Source organism: Stegodyphus dumicola, chromosome 8 (assembly GCF_044657685.1).
Source record: "Stegodyphus dumicola isolate Sdum_Otavi_A_Nest chromosome 8, ASM4465768v1".
In the NCBI taxonomy this organism is placed as follows: Eukaryota; Metazoa; Arthropoda; class Arachnida; order Araneae; family Eresidae; genus Stegodyphus; species Stegodyphus dumicola.
Genome location: NC_140775.1, coordinates 98,690,594 through 98,712,735, shown reverse-complemented (window position 1 = coordinate 98,712,735; position 22,142 = coordinate 98,690,594). Strand labels below are relative to the sequence as shown.

At 32.9% G+C, this 22,142-nt stretch overlaps 1 protein-coding gene across 1 annotated transcript in view; it reads left to right on the top strand.

Moving 5' to 3' along the window:
* LOC118180936 (uncharacterized) overlaps window positions 1-22,142 on the top strand; it is a 54,730-nt gene that overhangs the window by 29,238 nt on the left and 3,350 nt on the right. The window contains exon 3 of the mRNA XM_035350017.2: window positions 19,380-19,499. Within this exon, the coding sequence (XP_035205908.1) occupies window positions 19,380-19,499 (120 nt within the window). The remainder of the gene's footprint in view (window positions 1-19,379; window positions 19,500-22,142) is intronic.

Sequence of the window (22,142 nt, the reverse complement as noted above, 5' to 3'; positions counted from 1 at the left end):
GCTCGCCGAGGACTGTGTACCACCGTGTATTCCGATAATGCCAAGACTTTTAAAAGAGCTGATAAAGAACTAAAACATATTTTTAAAACTTTGAGTGATTCATCTGTGAAAGAATTATTTTCTGCTAGAGGCATAAATTGGAAATTTATTATTGAGAGGGGTCCATGGTGGGGAGGGTTTTGGGAGCGTATGGTACGAACCATAAAATCCAGCTTGCGAAAAATTATTGGTCGATCATCCCTTACTGTGAAAGAGCTTGAAACAGTGCTCATTGAAATCGAGGCAATGATTAATTGTAGACCAATTACCTACGTGTTTACCGATCCCAATGAACCTTCTCCACTAACACCCTCTCATTTTCTGGTTGGTAGACGATTGCTATCTCTTCCTGCTAATAAAATAACATCGAATAATTTGATTGGGTCAAGAAATTCAATTATTAAACGATATAAATACCATCAAGATATTTTAAATCATTTTTGGAAGCGTTGGAGATCAGAGTATCTTTTTAATCTGAGATCTGCCAATATTTGTCCTCCACACTCTAACGCATCTCAGTTTAAAATCAACGATATTGTCTTGATTCATGACGACAAACATCCCAGAAATCTTTGGACAATAGGTAAAATTTTGGAATTAATGCCAGGCAGAGATGGTAAAATAAGATCTTGCATAATTAAAACACCTACTGGTACCTTAAAAAGGCCTATACAATTGTTATATAATATGGAACTTAACTAATGTTTGTATTTTGTATTTTTAGGTTTGATTCTCCTGACCTTGCTGATAGGTATCATTTAATGTTTTGTAAAATTTTATGTGCTTATAATTATGTATGCATGTTTGTTATATTTAACCATTTCTCCAGGATTTATTGTCGAAATATTAATTGAATATTCTAGAATATATTATTGAAAGATGAACTCTCCACCGAGTTCAGGTGGGGAGTGTTGTGTAATTTGAAGAAAAAGGCTAGAGGGCGCTGTTGCTCGCTTAGTTGTAGAGAATAAAGTTTGTTCATGTTGAAGGCGGCGGCCTAAGAATACGCTCTGTATAAAGTAATTAAAATATTGTTTAAAATGTAAAAGTGTTAAAATTAGTAAACCCACTGAACCACCATCATCTGATTTGGAGATGCACAAAATTATTAGAATACTTGTTGAAACTGAATGAGAATTCCTACTTCAAAGTTGTTCTGTGATAACTTCAAATGTCTCATCTTTAAAAAAGCTTTTATTTATATGCTTCTGTTTTCAAAGATAATAAACCTTGAAATATAAATTTAGATATGTCAATTTTTTATTTATTTTTTGTTGTTTTTCTCATTTTTGTTAAACTTTTGTTCTCTTGGGATAATTTGGTTGCATTCCTATTGTCTACTTTTAATGATTAATACATATAAAACAGTGGATCTTTCAACAGCTAACAGCGTGCAAAATTTTTGTCCTTTACTCATAAAAAATAGACACGATTTTGCTGGTATTGACAAATTCCTGCTATAAATGGCTTGATAACCAGTTGTCAGAATTTCACAAAAGAGAAGCTGATTTTAAAAAGATGTAAATCGGGGAGCTGTAGCCAATTTCAAGCCATATCCGTCATGTTACGCAAGGATAAATAGGGAAATGATGGGGCTATCAAATATTCGATCATGCCACGTGGAGAGTGAGATAACTGGGAATGATATGACATCATGAAAAGAAAGATCTGCAACTGAACTGATTAAATATGTGAGTCTGAATCATCAGCATAGGAATAATTTTAGTGATGACGCCAGTTGTCAATAGATTCAGAATGATAAGGCTGGGGGTATTAAAGGCATTTAACACATAATATTAAATTATGTGTTAAATGCTATGGGCCAGAGTTAACTATTTGTGAAGGTTGTCAGTAAATTTTGTTTATGAAGAAAGGCAAATACGAGTAGTTTTGTTTTTATGCTATCTATAGACCTTAAAAATCTGCTGTACCGATTAATTGCACTGTAGTAACATCATTTTTTAAAACTAATACTAGAAAATATATCGAATTTTTTACGTATTTGGGCATTTAGGTTCACTGAATTTTAGTCTATTAATTAATAATTTCTGTCTTTATAGATTTTTTTCCTCTAGTCGGTGTTTCATTCCTGTAATGGTAATGTAAAATCTGATAGCATAAAACTAACACTGCAGAATATAAACTTTATATTAAGGTAAGGAAAGATACATTCCTCGTGTTCAAAAATCTGTACATGAAAATCTTTGTTAATACACAGTTCGTGAATCTCTAGACCCGAAATAGGAGACAACTGTACTGTCGTTTAGCGGAAACCTCCTGATAACGAACAAACGCCTTGTTCACGTGGCTGTTCGTTAAAGAGAGGGTCGATTATATGGGTTCTCCCCTTTTTTTTACATAATTAGTATGAAGCTTGTCTTCGTGAACACCTCAGAAAGTGTAACCAGTGTAAAGTAAACAATCATAGTATTAATAGACATTTGGATTATTGTCGCAAATATTAAATGTCGGTATTGAATGCCACATTTCTAAGGCGACCATCTCCGTAAAGACCAAAATGGTCTGGAACCGTGGTTGTCCTCATAAAAAACTTTCACCGTATATAAGTTTTAAAGGATAAAATTAATATAAAGTAGAGCTTCTTAAACTTATTTTCATTTTATGACCCATTCCTATCATCAAGATTTTTTTGCGACCCCTAGCTATTAAATATAAAAATAAATATTTTCCCATAAATAATTTACGTCTTTGGTAAACAATATGTATATAAAAAGAAGTTACGTCAGAATTTGTTTCGGGTATACACAGACTAATAAAATGTTAAATACATTAATTAATGAATAATAAATCACGTTTCAGTGCCTGTTTTTTTGTTGTATAACAGATTAAATCTTAGTGCAATATCTGACACCGCTGAATAGAAAGCATCTTCAGTTTTTTTAACGTTGAACAAAATTTGGATTTAATAAGCGTCAAAGCTGAAAAAGTTGTTTTACTTTATGTGTCGCTGCATGGCAAAGCATCATTTACTGACATTTCAGAAATTATGCGAAATTTAGGCCTAGCTCCTATCCGGAATAGAGTCAAGGATCTTTTTTAAAAACGTTTTTGGAAGTTTGGAGTCACTCGATTTGCTTAACAAATTCTTTTGGTCTTTATATGGAAAGCGATTAATCTCACTAATATTAGTTTTAATTTCTGTATATTTACGCACCCGAATTCAATGACCTCAAAATTTTCCTTTGAAAACCTATCTGATATCGCAATCCATAGTTTAAGAAACGCTGATATAAAGTATTTATTTTAATATCAAATTCACATAAAAAATTTATAATGACTTATATAAAGTTACTTTCTATTATCTTTTTTTATTATTTCTATAATGGCTTGGTTTGGTTTATTAGATTACGGCAAAGCACTTGAGGGCTATCTGCCTGAAGGGTGGGGTGCTCTCGTGGAGGACTTTATTTCTATAATGATATATTTATATCATTATGGAAAGGTGAATTACAATGCATATTTTTTTTTGTTCAAAGAGTCTGCAAAAAATCTTTAAAGGGCAATTCTGTTTGAAATTTAAAAGACTATTTATTACCTTCGAAGTAATTTCCACTCGCAGCGTATACATTTACTGCAACGTTTCTTTCATACTGGAAGTGTCGATACAATACTTCTTTTGGTATTATTCAGTAGGCTGGACTTCTAATCGTTTTGAATAGCTTGAATTGTAAAAGAATATTCCGCAGAGTAATGTTAATACGAGAGAACAGTAAGGTTAAAAATATGAGAAATTGAACAGAAAAGTTGGTAGGGTAAGACAGTGATCTGTTTTTGAACGAAGAAATCGAAATGTCTTTACTCAAGCTAGCAGTGACAACGTGCCGAATGGTTAAAAGATACTTTAACTCTGTCTCTGATATGACTTTTCTGCGAACTTTTTGAATACAAGAGTACGGTATCACGACTGAGGAGAAGGGAAGAAATCCAGCAGTATTGAAGCAAGTTGAGGTTCATCTGGGGCTAATTATTGCGAAATTCTGGTTTTTTAAGACTTTTTTTTTTTTTTTTCTTTTTCCGATTTAAACGAGGGTATCTTGTAGAATTGGGAGAAATTTCAGTTTCCTCATTTTATTTACTTTTTAAGTATTTAGTTTTACTTTATAAATATAAAAAACTACATTTACTCGAGTTTTGGTATTAATCGAGATTTTCTATAATTTATGAAAAATAATTTTAATTTAAATAAATGGGGTGGGAGGATCATTTAGAAATGGTGAAAGGGGCACATGAAGGAGGAGGGAAGGTTTCGGACGCCTGATTCAAACGATAAAAACATGATTTTGTTAAAAGAGAAGAATATAATATTTTTTCAGAAAAAGAGATGAGCTGTTTAAGATTTTCTTCTCGATTTCTTTTTTAGCTAAGTTCTTAGAGTTCGAAATTTATGAAGAAAAGCAAAAAGTATTGTTAATGTAGAAACCTTAAAATTGGTGTATAAGAAATCAGATGTCTGACAAAGTCATAGAGGTCTTTCATAGGATCATTTTTCCTATTTGAAACCAAATGGAATTAAAACTTGAAATTATTTTAAATTTATTAATTATGAATTTCAATTTCTGTGAAATATTAGTTTTATATTTCTTACTTTATGTCTTTAATGATAATTTTTCTGCAGCTTAATGCGCGAAAATACTAGGTATGTTTAAATTTTGTTTTCAAAAGAATTGTTTGGTAATTATATATATACGGTATTGATACGGTTGTAACCAGATGTATTAAATAAACATCGATACTCTGAAAATAATTAACGAGTTATCTTCAGGGAAATTGGAGAATATTTATTGAACTTATCTAACTTAATAATCAAATGTTTGAACTTTTAAAATGTTTCATGAAATATTTTAATATTTTGATTATCTTACTTTTCTTTCCCATAACATATTAAGTTTTGGATAAAATTAAAATTTTTATCTTTTCTATCCTTGATGCTACTGAATTTGTAATGCAGTAAAATAGTTAATCACGATTTTATTAGAATATTAAGAAATTATGTGCTCTCTCTCTCTCTTTTTTTTTTTAAATGTTTGAATTTTAGTTCTGTTTCTAGCTTATAGATACGAAAGCGCTTTCCTCGGGACCCCGCAGATTTTACCATCTGTGTCCCGATAGACATAATCTGTTTCTGACTTGAAAGTCCAACCAAAAACCATTGAAGACATCTCGCTGGAAACCGAATTCAGGACACAGTGCTTGTATTCCTTGACATGAATTGCTCAAAGATTTGGTGTAATAGGTCATCAGTGAAAAAGAACATACTTTTGTGTGTTTTTTTTACATTAAAAGTACAGAGAGAGGATTCTAAAATTATGCATTTGCTTAATTGTACAAGTTATTCATGCACAAAGTATTGCGTCAACCATAAACTGGGCTCTCTCGCTTTGTGGTTCCGCCCCTTCAACTTTATTCTTTCCTCTCCTGCTTTTTGATGGCCTTCATTTCCTATTAAGTTATTATATTCGTGGATATTTTGCCTACCGAAATTTTGTATTCGGTGCACTAATTATTTTCATAAAATAACCAAAATAAAATTCAGAATTTGATTTCTATATTAAAAGAAGAACTTAAAAAAATAATCTTTGAATTGTGCGTAATTTGCTTTCAATAGTGGGAGTACTCCTTAAAGTTGTTTTGGACATTTTAAGTCTCGAAGCCATATGATTTGATTTTTTGATTATGGTAAAACTGTCGAGGGTTATTCGCCTAAGGAGAGGGATAACTTCGTGGAGGACTTTCGCAGGAAAACTGGCTCGTATATACGTTACACACCATGAAAACGCCCATGCAGCGAACCCGTTCGCCGTGACAGGAAGTCTGGAACGACAACTACCATTATTCAGCGATTTTTTTACCACTCGGGCCGCTGGTAGGCCTTTTCAAGTCTTATAGTAGGTAAATTATGATATATTCACTTTTCTAGTCGTAGGTAAATTGTGTTATATTCAGTTTCTTAGTAGTAGGTAAATCGTGATTATCTATTATCTCCACAATATAGTTCGACCATAGTATGCTTTGTAATTATTATTATTATTTTTGGTGTGTGTGTATAGATTCTCTGAATCTAATTATTGCGGGACTTCTAATTTGTGAAATCTTTTAAGTAATTTTAAAAGGCCTTTGTATAATTAACGCTGTATTTTTAGGTCAGTTCTTTAGTATGACTTTGATTCCTTCTGTCAGCAGTATTAAATCTGAATTAAATGCGATTCAAATAGCGGGCGGAAGTATAATTCAGAGAGAGCTGCGCACCGTGAACGCGATTTCTCCGATGAAACCACTTACCTATTGTTCAGCTGGTTTTTGCTATGCGTCGAGTTGCGTGTAACTGGAATCCAGTTATGTAGTTATTATAATATTTTAAATATTTAAGCAGTTGCATTTTCAAGACCTTGTTAGGAGCGGTTGGTAAGTTTTTTTAAATTTTAGTTAGTATATCTACAAGTCTTAGCATTAATAAACCTTTATCATTTGTCTGTAATTTTTAGAGTTCTAGGCTTGAAGTTAAAACTCGCACACGATAAATCGTTTGTAGCTCAGGAAGTTTAAACAAGGTGTAGTTGTGAGATGCAATTATATTTAAACTTACAGTTTTTTAAAAGAACTGTAAGGTTTATTTCGAAGTTTATTTAACATTCTGTAGCTTATGTTAAAAATCTGTCCTGCACAATTTTTGTTTCGTCTATTCCACCAGAATATGTAACTGAGAGAAGTTTTGAATAGGAATAAAAGTCTAAATTTAATAAAAGGATTAGCCGGCCGTAACTGACCGCCGTGAGCGACATTTTTACCAGTTAGTAAGTTTTTCCTTTGATTACATATTAAGCAGTAGTTATGCAATTTAGCAAAGCTAAGCCTTATGCTCTAAACGTAAACTTTCGAACTGCAGATAATTTAATTCATTACTTTCTGTCATTCCCGCCGGTAGTGGGATAGTGGGAGTAAATTTGTAATACTTAGTTTTGTTCTTTACCTTGAGCTTGTATGAACAAAACATTTTGAGTTGATTTATTTCTGTTTCATTTATTTAGTTATCTATTTTGGCAACTAAGAATAAAAATTCTTCTGAAAATCTAGTGTTTAGATTAAGCCCAGAGTGAGTTTAACCACATCCAATTATAAGGAAATTATATGCTGGAATGTTAACCGTGTCACTTGAAGACTGTTGCACTCGTATGTTGACATGTATGCTGTTAAATTTTCGAAATTTTGTAATTTTTCAAAACTAGGCAGCACGTCTCTTGCATAATAATTATGTGGAAAGTACTTGTTTCTTTACATTAAGGTAACGAATTACTTTGTCTTCTGCTGCAGTATGTATTAAAATTTAATTTTAATGTGGGTGTAAACTGCAATGTATGAAGCTTACTTCTTTCTCAATGAAAAATGGGGAAGAATTGAAACTGAAATTTATAGATGTCGTAGAATATTTTTTTTTTTTTTTAAATCCTTAGTGCTAGAAATGATTCTACTCATTTTCATGATTCTACTCAACTGTGTCGAATTCAAGCATCACTTCTTCGTTTGACTAATGGGCCTTTTAAAATCCCTGTCCGCTCCCCTCTTCCGGCCGAAGAGGGTTCTGTGTCCCTTCTTTTAGGGCGGGTGACCAAGTGTTCTTCAGAGAAGGGGAATGTTACACCCTCCTCCTCCAGTCTTCTTAATTTTTATCCGGAACCGTTTATGCGGTGTGTAATCCGCTTTACTGACCGTTTTGATATATTTTGTAAATTTTAAGGTCAGTTTTCCCTCCAGTTTAATGTATTTTTATATTAACAAAGTGTGTTATCTTGCATTCGCATGCGTTTCCAAATAATATGTAACGCAAGATTTACATATTTCGAAGATTACAGTGTATTTGCAAGCAAAAACAAGTTTGGATTCGCATTCCAATTCGCTCCTGTGTATATTACATAAATGCATCATTAAAACTAGCCGAACAAACGGAAGTGTCTATACACATTTGACGTTGATCTTTCTTTTTCAAGTAGCAAAACATTCTACATTATTTTGCCAAGATATATAATCCGTTGAAATAAAAGATAAATTGTAGTACGCACGCTAAAAAGCTTTTTAAATACTGTGGTGCCGTGAAAACTTTAACATAAGCAAAATTAGTTGCAATGAAATGTGTTAAAAGAGAAAAATACAACATCTGATTATTTACAAGTAAAAATCAACAATAATAGTAAGATGCTAAACTAATTAAGTATATTTAAACCATAGTAAAAGTACTAACTAATTAATCGAGTTAAAAATAAAATTAAGAAGCGGTAAATGGTCGATTAGCCCAATTCGAAGCTCATTATGGCACGTCAGGGAAAATATTTTTTTTTATGAATTTCAAACTAAGCTAACTCCATCACGCGTTTCGCCGAAACAGACAATTGAAACTATACGCGACACATTTTTCAATAAATTCAATAAACTATGTCAAAAACTTTAGTCTCAATTCTCTGTTCCAATTTCCCGACGCGTCCGCTTAAATTAACACGTTAAGGTGTAATAAAGATAATTAATAAATAATGGAAAGGAAATGCCGATGTTCAGAAAAAAATAAATAGCGATGTGCTATTAGTCAAAATACACAAGATCTTATGGGTGGACCTGCAAACTTAAAGAAAGTACCGAAAATTATTTTTAACTCAAAACGGAAAAGATAATAAAATAGACGAAGTGAAGCAAGGGTCTTGCCAAGACCTAGAAAAAAAATTTTTAGAGAAAAAATATTATTAAAAACAGACCTGTATCACTGCCGTCTTCTTTGGTCAACGAGGAAATTCGAAAAGAGTGGGCAAACCCCGAGCGTGCTTATTTCTTTTCAACTCGCAGGATGACGTAGAAAGGGGGGGATTTTGGATAAATTTTTTAACATCTGTCACTTTTAATTTCATTTTTTTCAGAAATTTTAAATTTAAACAATTTTTTAAAAATTCTAAATGAAAATAATTTTATTTGCATGTGAAAGTAAATACGGGCCAACCAAAAGAGCCCTTCATGACGGTACCTCTCCTCGCAAAGCAGATTAAAATTACTTTGTAATAATTACTCTTATCCGATATTAATCCTTAAGAACAGATGTTTTATTATTTCTTCTAATGTATCAATATTCATCTTTGATATGTTTTTAAGAATATATATTATTGCCTTAGTAAAAGTAATTTTAATACTATATTATTTTAATATATTGATAGTAAAAGTAGTATAATGAAAAGTAATGCAGTATTAAAAGTGAAATAGTATTTTAATGCACTAATAAAAGTGATAATAAAATATATTACGAGAATATACGTACAAGTTTTGAATTTTACAGTTTTTGCTTTCGAGTGTCACACTGGAATTCTAATTTGTTTTGAAATCCTCGGGAGTATTACTCTTACTGTGTGGTATTACTTTTGTCGAAATATTTTATTTAATTTTCTAGTATTCATGTTTTATGTAAGAAAAACATATATTAGGAGGGAAAAAAATGTGTTAAGAGCTCTAAATTTTAGTTTTTGATCTCGAGTGTCACATTCTATTATTACTTGCCAACATTTGATAAAGACTGTACATTTTTTGTCTTATCTTTAAATGTAAATACAAAGACCCGTTAAACGTCTGACAGATCTACTAGGAAGTGAAATATTGTCATTGTAACATTCATTTGCATAATCGTTTTCCCTGTTTGGAAGAATTATTTTGACTTCAAGTCAGTTCTTAGACACGCCCGAAAGAGACTGTTTCCATCTCTATCCGTGTCACTTGCACGATCCCACTTGGTGAATGCAGCCCACTCTTTAATACATAACGCATGAGACAACGATCGATAAACTTAGGTTAGTTTATCACTTTTCAGCTTAACAGATCTGTGTCACTTTATGGCTTCTCCTCTGCCTTCCCTCATGCCAGTAATCGTGCGGTAAGAACACGCGCAGCTTTGACTGCAGTCCCTCCCTACTCATAGTCGCAGCCACTGTCCCAAAAAGGACGCAAGGCGTAGGCGAAACAGATTTGACTCTTTTTCCCGAGAAAAATGCAGTCACGTGCTATTGGGGGAAGCCGTTTATTTATAGATGTGATGCGTGAAGCACTTTTGCCTTCTCCCACTGAACTCGTGTTTGCGAAAGGTTTTTTTTTTTTTTTTTATGAAAAACTTTTCTCCTCCCGTTTCATATATAATTTTTTTAAAAGTTTGTTATACGTATGTCTGAGTTTTTCATTTCCTTGCCGGGTGTAATGTTCCACAGCAAGAGATTCTGGAATGCTTTAAGTTCTTTAATCTCTTTAGATATCTTTGTGCTGATAATAATAATAAAAAAAAGTGTTTATTGTAACAATATAATTAATGTAATTTCGAATTTAAAATTATCAGTAATAATAACGTACAGATTTCATCTTTTTCTCTTTCTGGCCTCAGTAGTAATCCATCACGTGCTTTGTCATAAATTCTAGACATTTGCTTTCTGTAAAGAATAATGGTTTTAATCTTTGGCCTATATTAGCATTCTCCTTTCTCACTCCTCGATCAAGGTGTTTTGTTTTCAGGTAGCGTAAAATCCTATCCAGGCCAAATTAAATCTACAGATGAGGGCTACAGGTTGAAGCAAGGACGGCAACTATGCATTCGGTATCGCAGAGCCTTGCTAACTGTTGAGCTCTGCGCCAACTTTCATGGAGGATGACCCCCAGGGGCGGTCCTGTCATTCCTCTTTCCCTACCACCAAATACTCAAGATGACATTCGGCTCGACGCATACTTTGCGTTTCCCGTTGTCGCACTATGGAGGTCACCGAATATTTCCTACCTCCATGTACCGCACAGGCAAAGATACTTTTACAATAAACACTTGCCGAACGCGAGGATTACGTCATTAACACATTCATTGCGCGTACAGCAAGATCCTGTTCCGCAAAGTTAAGTTTTTATGGGTGGGTGGGGAGAAGATTAGGTACAGTTCAAATTAAGAAAGTATGTATAATTTATGCAAACGTAAGTTTTATTGTAATTAAAAGGGGAAAATGAAACAACTGCGACTTGAAAGGATTTCTACAACAGTTTAAAAAAATAGATACATGATTTAATTTATTTTTTTAAACATTTGGTGACTTTTTGCTTGGAACTTGCAAAATCGAAACAAAACGAGAACCAAAGAATGAAGTGCACAGCATGGAGGGTTTTCATCATCTTTTAATTAAAACTTAAATGATTATATATACACAAGGTAGGCTAAAAGTTTAAATCGAATTACAGAGCTTAAAAAGGGGGAAGTCACTAGTTATATCGTATAGTACCATCGAATACTTCTAACATTCAATTATCCTCACATCATCATCAAATCTACACATGAAAAAGTGTTGCCTTAAAGGCAGTTCTTAAAAAATATATTAAGTGTGATTCCCAAAAGAGAAAATTTAACAAGTATGCAAAAGGAGAACATTTTCTTTTAGGATTGCGAGATCAAACTAGAGTTCTAATGGATTGGAATATGACATTAAAGTCATAGTAAAGATAAAAATAGATACACAAAATACAAATAAAAAATTCAAGTAGAGATAGAAAAATAACTACGTACAATATATGCAAACACAGGAGTGCATGTGTAGAATTTATAAGGTATTTTCTCCGTTCTTCCATGGTGCCTTCGTGGTGTAACGGTACCACATTGAATGTGTTCGAGATGTCCAGGTTCGAGTTCCGGAGAGGACATTGAACGTTTTTCACATCCTGCTTCAAAATAACTTAATGACTGTACACGTTTACATTGGAAAATTTAAATCGCTGAGGAGATGTGCAATATAAGGGCGTAATTCTTTATCCTGTCGTAGAAGTTCATATTGAAACACGTTAAAAATTCACGAGATGGCTACAAGTAGTAGCTTTTTTGTACAAATTTCTATTGGTTTTGTTGAGAAACTGATCAGTAGTTTCAATATTGAGGTCCTCGTGCAGTCTTTTATTGCGCACATACGAGTATGCGTTAGTAATGATGCACAGATATGTACTTTGGGCTCCAACAAGTGCAAAGTATATATCTGTGCATCTTCCTTTTTGGGAAGAGTACTCCAAGGCGTTGAAGCATAGATAAGAATTGGACGCAAACAAAAAAGACTGAATCATAACTTTTTACATAGTCACGTGTCCAAAAGGAAGCGCTGAGTAATCGAATAGATGGACTTGTATCACCATCTTTTAGCACATATTTTTCAACAGGATAACTTCTGACGCAACTCATCAAAAGTTTGACGATAGGAATGCAAAGTTTTTCAATACCTCTCATTAAGTGGCCTCTTGTTTCTTAATTTGGGTCGGTCCCCATTACAAAATCAAGCAGTTCCTGTGCCTTTTTTCACAATTTAAATTCTTCATTAAATAAAACTAAATTTAAATTCTTTTTCGTTAAAGGCTCTTTCACCGACGGCTGGGAGATAGGATCATTCAGTTCTTCATTTTTCATATCACGTTCGTCATTCTCGACTAATTCTTTAATTTTTCCTTCTTCCATATCTGAAAATACTTTGCCACCAATTTCTTTTATAATTTGTACGATTTCCATTGCTTAATTTTCAATAGGTGGAAGTTCTTTAAACTGCTGCCAACTTCTGGCCAACGCTGATGCCAGCAAGCAGTCATTGTTCATGAACTCACTTATTCCCATGAGGTATTAATCATTTCTATGCAGTGTCTTATGTCGAATTGTTTTCAAATTGCCATTAGTGGGTCGTTCTTTTCTTAACCTAGAGCTTTAATTTGCATAGATGTAAACATATTTGACATGGTATGTTTTTGTATGTATATTATGATTTGTTGATCCATTGGTTAGATTAAGAAAGTGGTGTTCGGTGGTAGAAATAAAACCTTTCCTTTTGGATGCAGTGTTGTTAGTCAGGGCTTCAGTACCGTGTCCTGGAGCATTATCGAAAATTAGAAGAACTGTAAAGCTCAGGTTTGCTTTTATTCGTAATATTTGTCTCCTTTAATGAATGACTTATGAAACCAGTCATTAAAAAAGACTATCGCAGCGCGGCCGACGATCTGCAGCGTACCACGTATAATTGAAATTTCCGTGTTAGAAAATTAAATAGAGACAATAAAAAAAAAAAAAAAAAAAAAAAAAAAACGCTAAAATATTTCTAGATATTCGCTTTCGCAATTTTTTCATCATAACATGAAAATATTCGATTCATTCTGTGATATCGCGAATCCGGTTATCTGTCATTCACGAGTGATAAAATTAAACTCACAAGCAAGATATATCTGTAAGAGTATCTTAAATAAATATTGATATAATTCTCGTTTAGTGCTTACTGTTAATGTAGGTTGGGTGAAGCTGTAAATGTATGTCAGAAGTTACAGAGTTAGGTTGTAAGAAATAAAATAAGATAAGAATTTGGTCGACTTTTAGGGAATAATGTAAAATAGAAGTCTGAATAAAACAAATTAAACCCGAATAAAAAGGGGAATGGTATTGGTTTTCTTCTGAGACAAACTGTTGCTTCCTTTTCTAACCAATTCTAAGTTTTTTAAAGCCGAGAGGATAACAACACCGAACACTGACAGTTAGGTCCGGATTTGCATTAAGAGCTGACTGCATTTCTTTTTAACCCCAAAAGGGGCTGTTAATATCGAAATGAGATTTACGTCGGTTCACTAAAACGATGTATCAATTTTCAAATTGTTGCCACCAAATATTATCTCCCTGTACTCTAGGTACTTTAGGGGCGCAGCCTGGCCTACCTAACAGATAAAGTGCCCCATGCCAGTCAAAAGGGCTGTGGCAGCTCAAAGCACAAGCGAGAGCAGCCAGCGACCCAGCCGTGCCCCAACAGAGACACTCACACTTAAAACAAATGAAAATTCACTCCTCATAATTCTAGTTCCTCATAGAAATCCTTCACAAAAATCTCTCTCTCCTTAGGTTGATAACCTTTATACGCTTTTCTGTAAGGCAACTGTTACGCTCAGCAGAGTCATTGTTTATTTTTTGACATTAATTCTTCTCTCACAAATAAATGATAATGCACATGTTTTCATATTCTTTATTTTTAATGTAACAAACATTCTCTATTCATAAAAAGCATACCACAAAGAACTACATTATATATTTTCTATCAAAAGAAGGACTGAAGTCAGGGCTTCGCACTGGATGTTGCCACTTATTTTCTTAAAATTAATGTACTGTCTTCTTTCATTAAATAAGCATGCAGACATTGCTAAGATGTGTAAACTTTAGATCTTATTAAATATCCTAAATTTATTAACCTAAGTCGTTTACATAAACTGTTTGAATTTGATAGCAGTATGTTGCTAGCCTTTCGATATAACAAACAGCATATTCAGCGTACCTTTTTAAAATGGATGGATTCTCAGGTGGTGTCAACATACTTAACAAATGTATTGAAGCTTATAGTCACTGTGTTTACTTAACTACGGATGTGTATGTCGACATAAGAACAATGCATTGAAGGTAATATATGCTGTCACATCCAAATATTCGCAATCTGTTAACCCAAGAATACAGCCAAACAACTTGGCAAATTGTATTTCTAATAAATTGATTAACATAAACATGACAACAATGAATGGCAAATTGTCTATTATGCCACTACTCAAATTGTGTTCGCTTTAGAGCAGAAAGTTATTACTACTACTACTATTATTATTATTATTTTAGTGACGCGACGTTTAGAGAAGCAGGAAGAGTGAGCTAGAGAAGGAGAGGAGGTAGTAGACTTTCATACTGGCAGAACGTTTTTGGTTTAATTAACAAAATAAATGACTAAGCCATATAAAAAAATATTAGCAATAAATATGTTTCGCTTTATTGCAATAAAGATGTGTGCGAAATAATAGCATGTGTGGAATCTACATGAAAGATAATATTTATAATCTATTGTGGTTCTCCTCTCAAAAGAAGAATACTGCAGTTGCAGCAGATTTAATAGATTTAAACTGTAATTAAGAGATTATAACAAAGAATGGTTAAGATGCGATTGAGTCATGTAAAATAAAAGGGCTGAAATATTTAAACATAGTTTAATAAGCACAAAGAAATTATAAAAACGTACTTATCCTTATATTTGCTAGATCTAGTTCTAATAATTACAGAAAATGTTGTTATGTGTAATAACTATATGTCTAAATTATATATATTTATTGCATATAATAAATTTTACTGTAAGGAGGACTGTAGACTTTACTATAAAGAGTACTGTAACTTTTAAAGAGTACATGTAATAAATTTTACTGTTAAGAGTGCTGTAAAAGTAAATATAAATTAATATATTCACCTTCATAGTAGTTATCAATGAAGTATTTTAATTTTACGTAGCCTTAGAGGAAAACGTAGCCTGAATAAGTGTTAAAGTCTCACACATGTTAAAAAGAAGAAAATGGGACCCCCCCCCCCGAAAAAAAAGGCAGAGCAGACGTACAAACGGTGTCGATGCTAAATTATCTTTTTTCCAGGGTTATTGTGGTGTTGACAGACAGTGCATTATAAAAGGAATTCTTTTTGCATTTAAATTATGTATCAAATCATTTTGCATTACAGCAGAAATCTAAACCTCACGCAGTGGCTTTGGCAGAATTCTTTTATGAAATATCCATTTCAAAGATATCAATATATCACAAAATACTAATAATTTATTTTAATGTAAGTGCAAATCCTGAAATGCAGAAATGTCAACATAAATCCTAGACCGCAAAGTTTCTTTATTTTTTCTCTTGATCATTTTGCGGTTTCATCTTTATACCGATAAAATCACTGCCCTAACAGTAGTTTAAACGCTGAAACTAGCCATCCGATTTGTCCCAGAGACAAGCGTAATCCAAAATTGGCAGCTAAAATATCATTTTGACGAGAATCTGTGAATCTCTTGTATATCAATTTAATCATCGTCTTAACACTAGCCATACCATATGAAGACTTTGGAGGCCGTAGATGTAACGTGTCCTTACTCTAGGCATAACGGTGTATATTTTAATAATGATGCAGTATAATCGTATTCAGTTTATTTTTTCATCTCATCATTCGATCTCACTAGCTCTTCGATGGACGAATGGCTAAAGGAGAGAAGGTTTAAAGTAATTCGATCTGGGTTAAATTTTTGATGCTGAAAAGATCGCCACCGCGGGATTTCCGAAACTTCTTTCACATATATAACACAAATAGGAGCCGATCCCTTTTAAAAAGTTATCAAATGGAACAGACTGTCATATTCTTTGTCGTTAAAACCACGCTATTTATACCCATGACTGGTATTATTAAAATCAAAAGATTATGAGCCTTTTGTTATGAAAAGAGGAAAACAGCGTTTTAATTTAGGTTTTACGACAGGCCGAAGAAGCAGTTTCGATTTCATTGCAAGATTAACATTAATTGTTTCACCCTCTTTTGTTCAAGTGTAGGCGGATAGAAATGGAACAAGGTGAAACTAGAACATGAACTACTACGCCAAATATTAAAAGCGGGGGCTAATGATAATAATCACAGTATAATGTGTGTATGCAATTTATTTTCAGGTATTGATAATAAATTCATGAGCTATTATAATATGTAGACTCAATAGTAAACTATGTATACTATGCTTACAAGTTAATGATCTAAAAGAAAAATAAAATACCCCCCCCCAAATTGTTACAACAAGTTACTATACATATAAGTTAATGATATGATTGGTTGCGTACAAGTACTCATACGAGTTAATGATTATAGAAGTTATGATACTGTATGATACTGTACAGACAAGTTAATGATCTAAATAAATTCCAAATTTTTATCACTTACAATGTTACGGTTTTCTTGTTTGCCGGCAAATGTAAAACCATAAGCACATAAGAGTGAACCGAAGAAGAAGAGTCTTGTTTCCGAACATAATTCGGAAAAGAGGCTTATTCAGAAGCTAAAATGCATTTCAATGGAACGGTAAACCAAGGACGTTTACATTCATGATATTTAATTCTACTTCCATCTTTTAGGAGTAAACCTAACTTTACCTCTGTGACCCGATTTCCTTTTTTCATTTCTTAGGAGGTACTGTTTCTTGGCAAATTTTTTTCTTCAAGTGTTTGGTTTCACACATGAATTGCAACTGGGCGAGTATGAAACTGTACGTTCTATTAAGATTAAGAATGAAATAAAATATTAATAGTTTTAGTATTTAGTCGATAAAACGTTTGGGACCTGAAAAACAGCAAATTTTAGGTTTTTGGTTCTGTTTGTTAAGGAAATATCCAATAATATAGTGTCGTCTCTCGGAAGATCCAAGATTATTTTGTGAAATTTAAATTAAATATTTTCATAATTAAGTAAAGTATAGACGTGTTAAATTTGTGTATATGACTGTTCTTTCTTTTGAACAATAGCTGTGACGCATGTAGAGGAAAAAAAAAAAAAAAAAAGAGTTGTTATTACTTGTGGCACCAAGAGAGTGGAAATGCCGATTTTACATTGTTGCTCAATAATTAATTAACTTTTATACAGCGGAAATATATCCAATATAGCGTTTTGTATTTGAATAATACGTAGCGTCAGAAGTCTTTTTATGAATTCCACTAATAGTATAACTCTTTACAGGAAATTAAATGGTTCTGTACAAAGGTACGTCAAAATAACATTAGAAATAACGCTGAGTTTGCTGCTAATTCTAAATTTATGTATTTATAAATTAAATAATCAGTAAATCCCCTCTAAAGCGATCATCATAACACCAATTCATTTTTGTCCTTTGTGAAAGCGGTCTTCATAGAGAGGTTACATTCGATACTGATGCTTATTTATATTCTCAGAAATGCAGATCACTTACATAGGTGATCGTCCTAGGGCACGGGTCCCGACTCTATGCCCGCGGGTACCATGGCGCCCGCCAATCGTTTAACATGTGACCGCCGCTGTGCGATCACAATAAAAGTGTTTTTAGTTTTCAATAAATTTCTACGTGAAAGTTTTCTCATTTTTAATGAAAGTGGTATTGCGTTCAAAACAGATAAAAGCACAAAGCGAAATGGGATCGATCTCTTTTTTATGTGCATGTATTATTAAATCTATCCAACTATAAACTCACTTTGAAAAAGTAAATGGTGCCCGCCGTCCAACAGATATTCTAGAATGTGCTCTTTTAGGGACAAAAAGGTTGGGAACTCCTGGTGTAGGGAGATGGCCACCTTGAGAGGGTTCAGCATATTTTAAAATTATACAAATTAGATACACCAATAAAAATAAAATGAAGATTTAAATTATAAAGTTATTAAATTTTCGAGTCTAGTTCTGACATCTTGATTATTATTGATGTAATTTATAAAAAATATAATTGATATGCTTTATAATTATTTAATTTATGATATTATTATTCAATAAATCAGGCCTCTCATTGCTCTAATAATGTAATTAATGAAAGGTGTTTGTAATGCTAATATGTATGTTTACCAGTACCTTTTATTTTCTTTGTTAGCTCTCGCATTTATTATTGTTATTCAAGTAATTAGCCTGCTTGTTAGATATTCTTTACTTGTTCTTGTGATTGTTGATATGTAATTCTATTTCTTTATTTTTATTTTCCTCTTCTCTACAATTGGCTTCGAAAAACTAAATTGTAACCCTTTAGACAACGGGGGGGGGAGAAGGAATTGCGATTCGCGCAGTTGGACTATAGGACCCGGGGGGATATTCATTGGCGCAGTTGGAGCGCACCCATTTCATTTTATCTGAGTTATCTTAATCTACTACAGTTATTTGTAGATTTTTATTGAAAATTCAACCAGTGTTTAATTAATTAATATTTGTATAGTACATTATTAAGTCATAGTACATTATTAAGTTTATCCAGTTGAATATTATGTACACTAATTATTAATTTTATTTGTATCATAATTAAAAGACATCATTAAAGAAAAGTCTTCCCCCAATTCGGATTTTCTGAGTATTAAGAAAATTAAAAAATAAAATTAGCCAAAAAGTATAAAATTTAGAATATATAATTAAATAGTAATACGATATTTTACATTAGAACCATATTACGAATTGTTCAGCAACCTGAATAATGCATTACAAAGTGAATTTGAGTCCCAGTTTATAGCGCCTTTGAAATGGCATCGCCGCACAGCATGAAAATCTCCCAGTTTCTCCGGGTTTTCTCATAAAAATCTCCCTGTTTTTCATACGTCAAGGTTGGCAGCTATGATGTAATATCAGAGTGACTGTATATTTTTGTTTGGGCTTTGAGAAGTTATCTTATTCCTATATTTGCGCGTGTTTAATGCATCTGAATTGTTCTGTATAAAAACTTCCTAATTGATTTAGTTAATTTAATTATCCAACTGATCGTACTATTTATTTGTTTTTACAGGAGTTTCTGTATCATCTTTTCGCTTTCATCTTTTACATTAGCGCCAGTCTGTCCTTGTTAATCACTGTGTCCAACAAGTATCGCAGAACTTACGATTACGAAGGGAAAATGGCTGCCGCAGTAAGTTGCCTTTTGAGTTTTTTCCACACTCCTCCTGTTAAAAGCTTGGAAATGTATTAATTTTTTGCACATTAAAAATGTTTAATATGTTTGCTCAGGAACTATATTTTTTGTACATTTAAAAGATATGTTTAGTCGATTTCGTAAAATTTATGTTTAAAGCAGGGGTTCTCAAACGCTTTTGCTCCCATGCATTCCTTTTATCACTGCTAGAAGTTCATTCCCCTTGCTTTCCACAACTTGAAAAATGCATATATAAGATTTCGATTATTTTTAAATGTCTTTTATTAAGTAAAGAACAAGAAGTATAGAAAGTGTTGATAAATACCAAAACTTAAATGAAAAAACCGAATATTTCCGTGTTTGAGCCGAGAATTTTTGGAACTTAAGCTTAAAAAAAGGTCTGAAAGTTTTCAGATTTTACATTACGCCCAAAGGGGCGTTTCTCTAACGCTTTATGTGTTACCTTTATTTATTAAATATCATGTTCTTCGCACTTAAACCATAAAATTTAATTCAACAGCAGTATCGCAAAATAATTTGAAAATGAGCATATCTTTAGAATTTCCGATACAGAGTCTCGCGCGCTGGAGATTTTTTTTTTTTTTTTTCTCCCGAATAGTGTTGCTATTGCTTCCTTTGAAATCGTTGAGTTTGTTAATCAGAAATTCATTAAAGTGTTACAAAATATGAAATAGATAATAAAACAAATTTCAAATCAGGGCATCCAGATGCCCATATTCGGTGGAAGATTACGTTATTCAAAATTTGATGGCTCTAGGTACCATTGTTTTATCACATTTTATCACATTATTGTTTCGTCTTATTTATTGGTTATTTTCTTCAGTTTTTTAGAATTCCCCTCCCCACTTTCATTACCTGAGTACCGTAATTTATCACTGTTATATCTGTCTAATACATTAAGCGGGTGAGAGTATTTAAACGGGTGAAACGAAAAGTTTAGACAGAGCTTCATCTCGCTAGTGTATAGCACATTTTTGTCCTTCAGCTATTAACTTAGTAGCGGCTACGCATTCTGGCCGTTTAGTTAAATCTATCACTGGTGTAGGTTGCTGCGTCAGCCTGTTAGGTTAAATTAAATAGTGAAGTCTAGCACTACTTCTTATCTTTCGAATTTATATTTAAATTCACCTTAAGTTATCTCCGTAAGTAGTCGAGTCGGTATTTTTATGAGCACGAAATCTGTGCCTTTCTGTTAAAGAGTTGTGATAAATCAAAAGGCTATTTACACCCTTTCCCTGCTGTATTCATTTTCATGCCTGTGCGAAAAGTCTCCAGATCGCACTCTGAGATCTAGAAATTTTGTATGATAGCAAACAAGGTTAGACCTTATAGAGTGTATGTATTTATTTTTACAGGGATTAAAGTTCTTCGATAATTCTGTGAACTTTCTTTGAGAATTATTCCAAAAATTTTGACTATCAGAAGCTCATCTTCTCTTATATCAGAAGCTTATATCATATCAGAAGCTTATCGTCTCGTCTCATTCGAACTGTCATCCTCACGGAGACTGTGCCTCTTTCCATTAAAGTATCTGCAACCCTCAGCGTCACACACCGAGATCTTTTTTTTTTTTTTTTTTTTTTTTTTTTGTCGTCCCTTTTCACCTGCCGGTTCCTTTCCAGATTCTCTTGACGTACGTTTCGTGTGATGTCCAGCTGTGGATTAGTTGTGGGTGGAAGAAAAGACTACAGGAAACGGCTTCAGCTTTTTTGTTTTTTTGCTAACTAAGCAGTATAGGACATTTAAAATTCTTTATTAAGCTTGATTAATGAGAAATTCATAATCTTTAACGCACACAAATATGGTATTGAATAAAACTGGTACTCATAAGTGTAGCATACAGCTTTTACACAGTGCTTGAAAAGGTTCTATAGGCTTTGTTTTTAAATATTTATCTTAAAACATTTATTTGCAGCTTCATAGGTCGTTCATTAACGCCCCCCCCCCCGCCCAAAGAAAGAAGGGAAGTTTATTAAGGGGATTTAAAACGTAAAATTTAACTTATTTTTTCGTTTATATTATTTATGCCAACTGTTTAGTAGAAACGCGTAGACCCATGTCAACTGTTTAGTAGAAACGCGTAGACCCATGCCAACTACCTACTTATCGATTGAAACTTTCGAGCAAAAATTTAAGAAACAGTTAAAAAATGAAAGGTGCTGGTTTTCTTGCTTAAGACAGCATTCTGCGTGAGATTTGTAGGCATGTGTACTTTATTTTCCGTAGAATTTTTTTTTTTCCTTTTCTTCTCTGTCCCCATTTCTCTTTCTTTCTTTCTGTCTCTTTTTACTTCCTTGTACGAAGTAAAAAGGAAGTATTGTAATCGCGAAAAGTTTCAGGCAGCATATTTCAACGAAAATATCCATTTTGACCGCTATCGAATGCAATTTAACGATGTTTTTGCGTGATATCTGTACGTAAGAACAGAATAAAAGACTCGTTTCCTCAAAAAAAAAAAAAAAAAAAAAAAAAAAAAAATTATAAAACTGTTTATAAAAATTAATTCTGAAGAGAATTTTTCGTGGCGTCTGTACGAACGTATGTACGTACGTATCTCGCATAACTCGAGAACGAGTAGACTCAGAACGTTGAAATTTTGTACATAGGACTGCTATAACA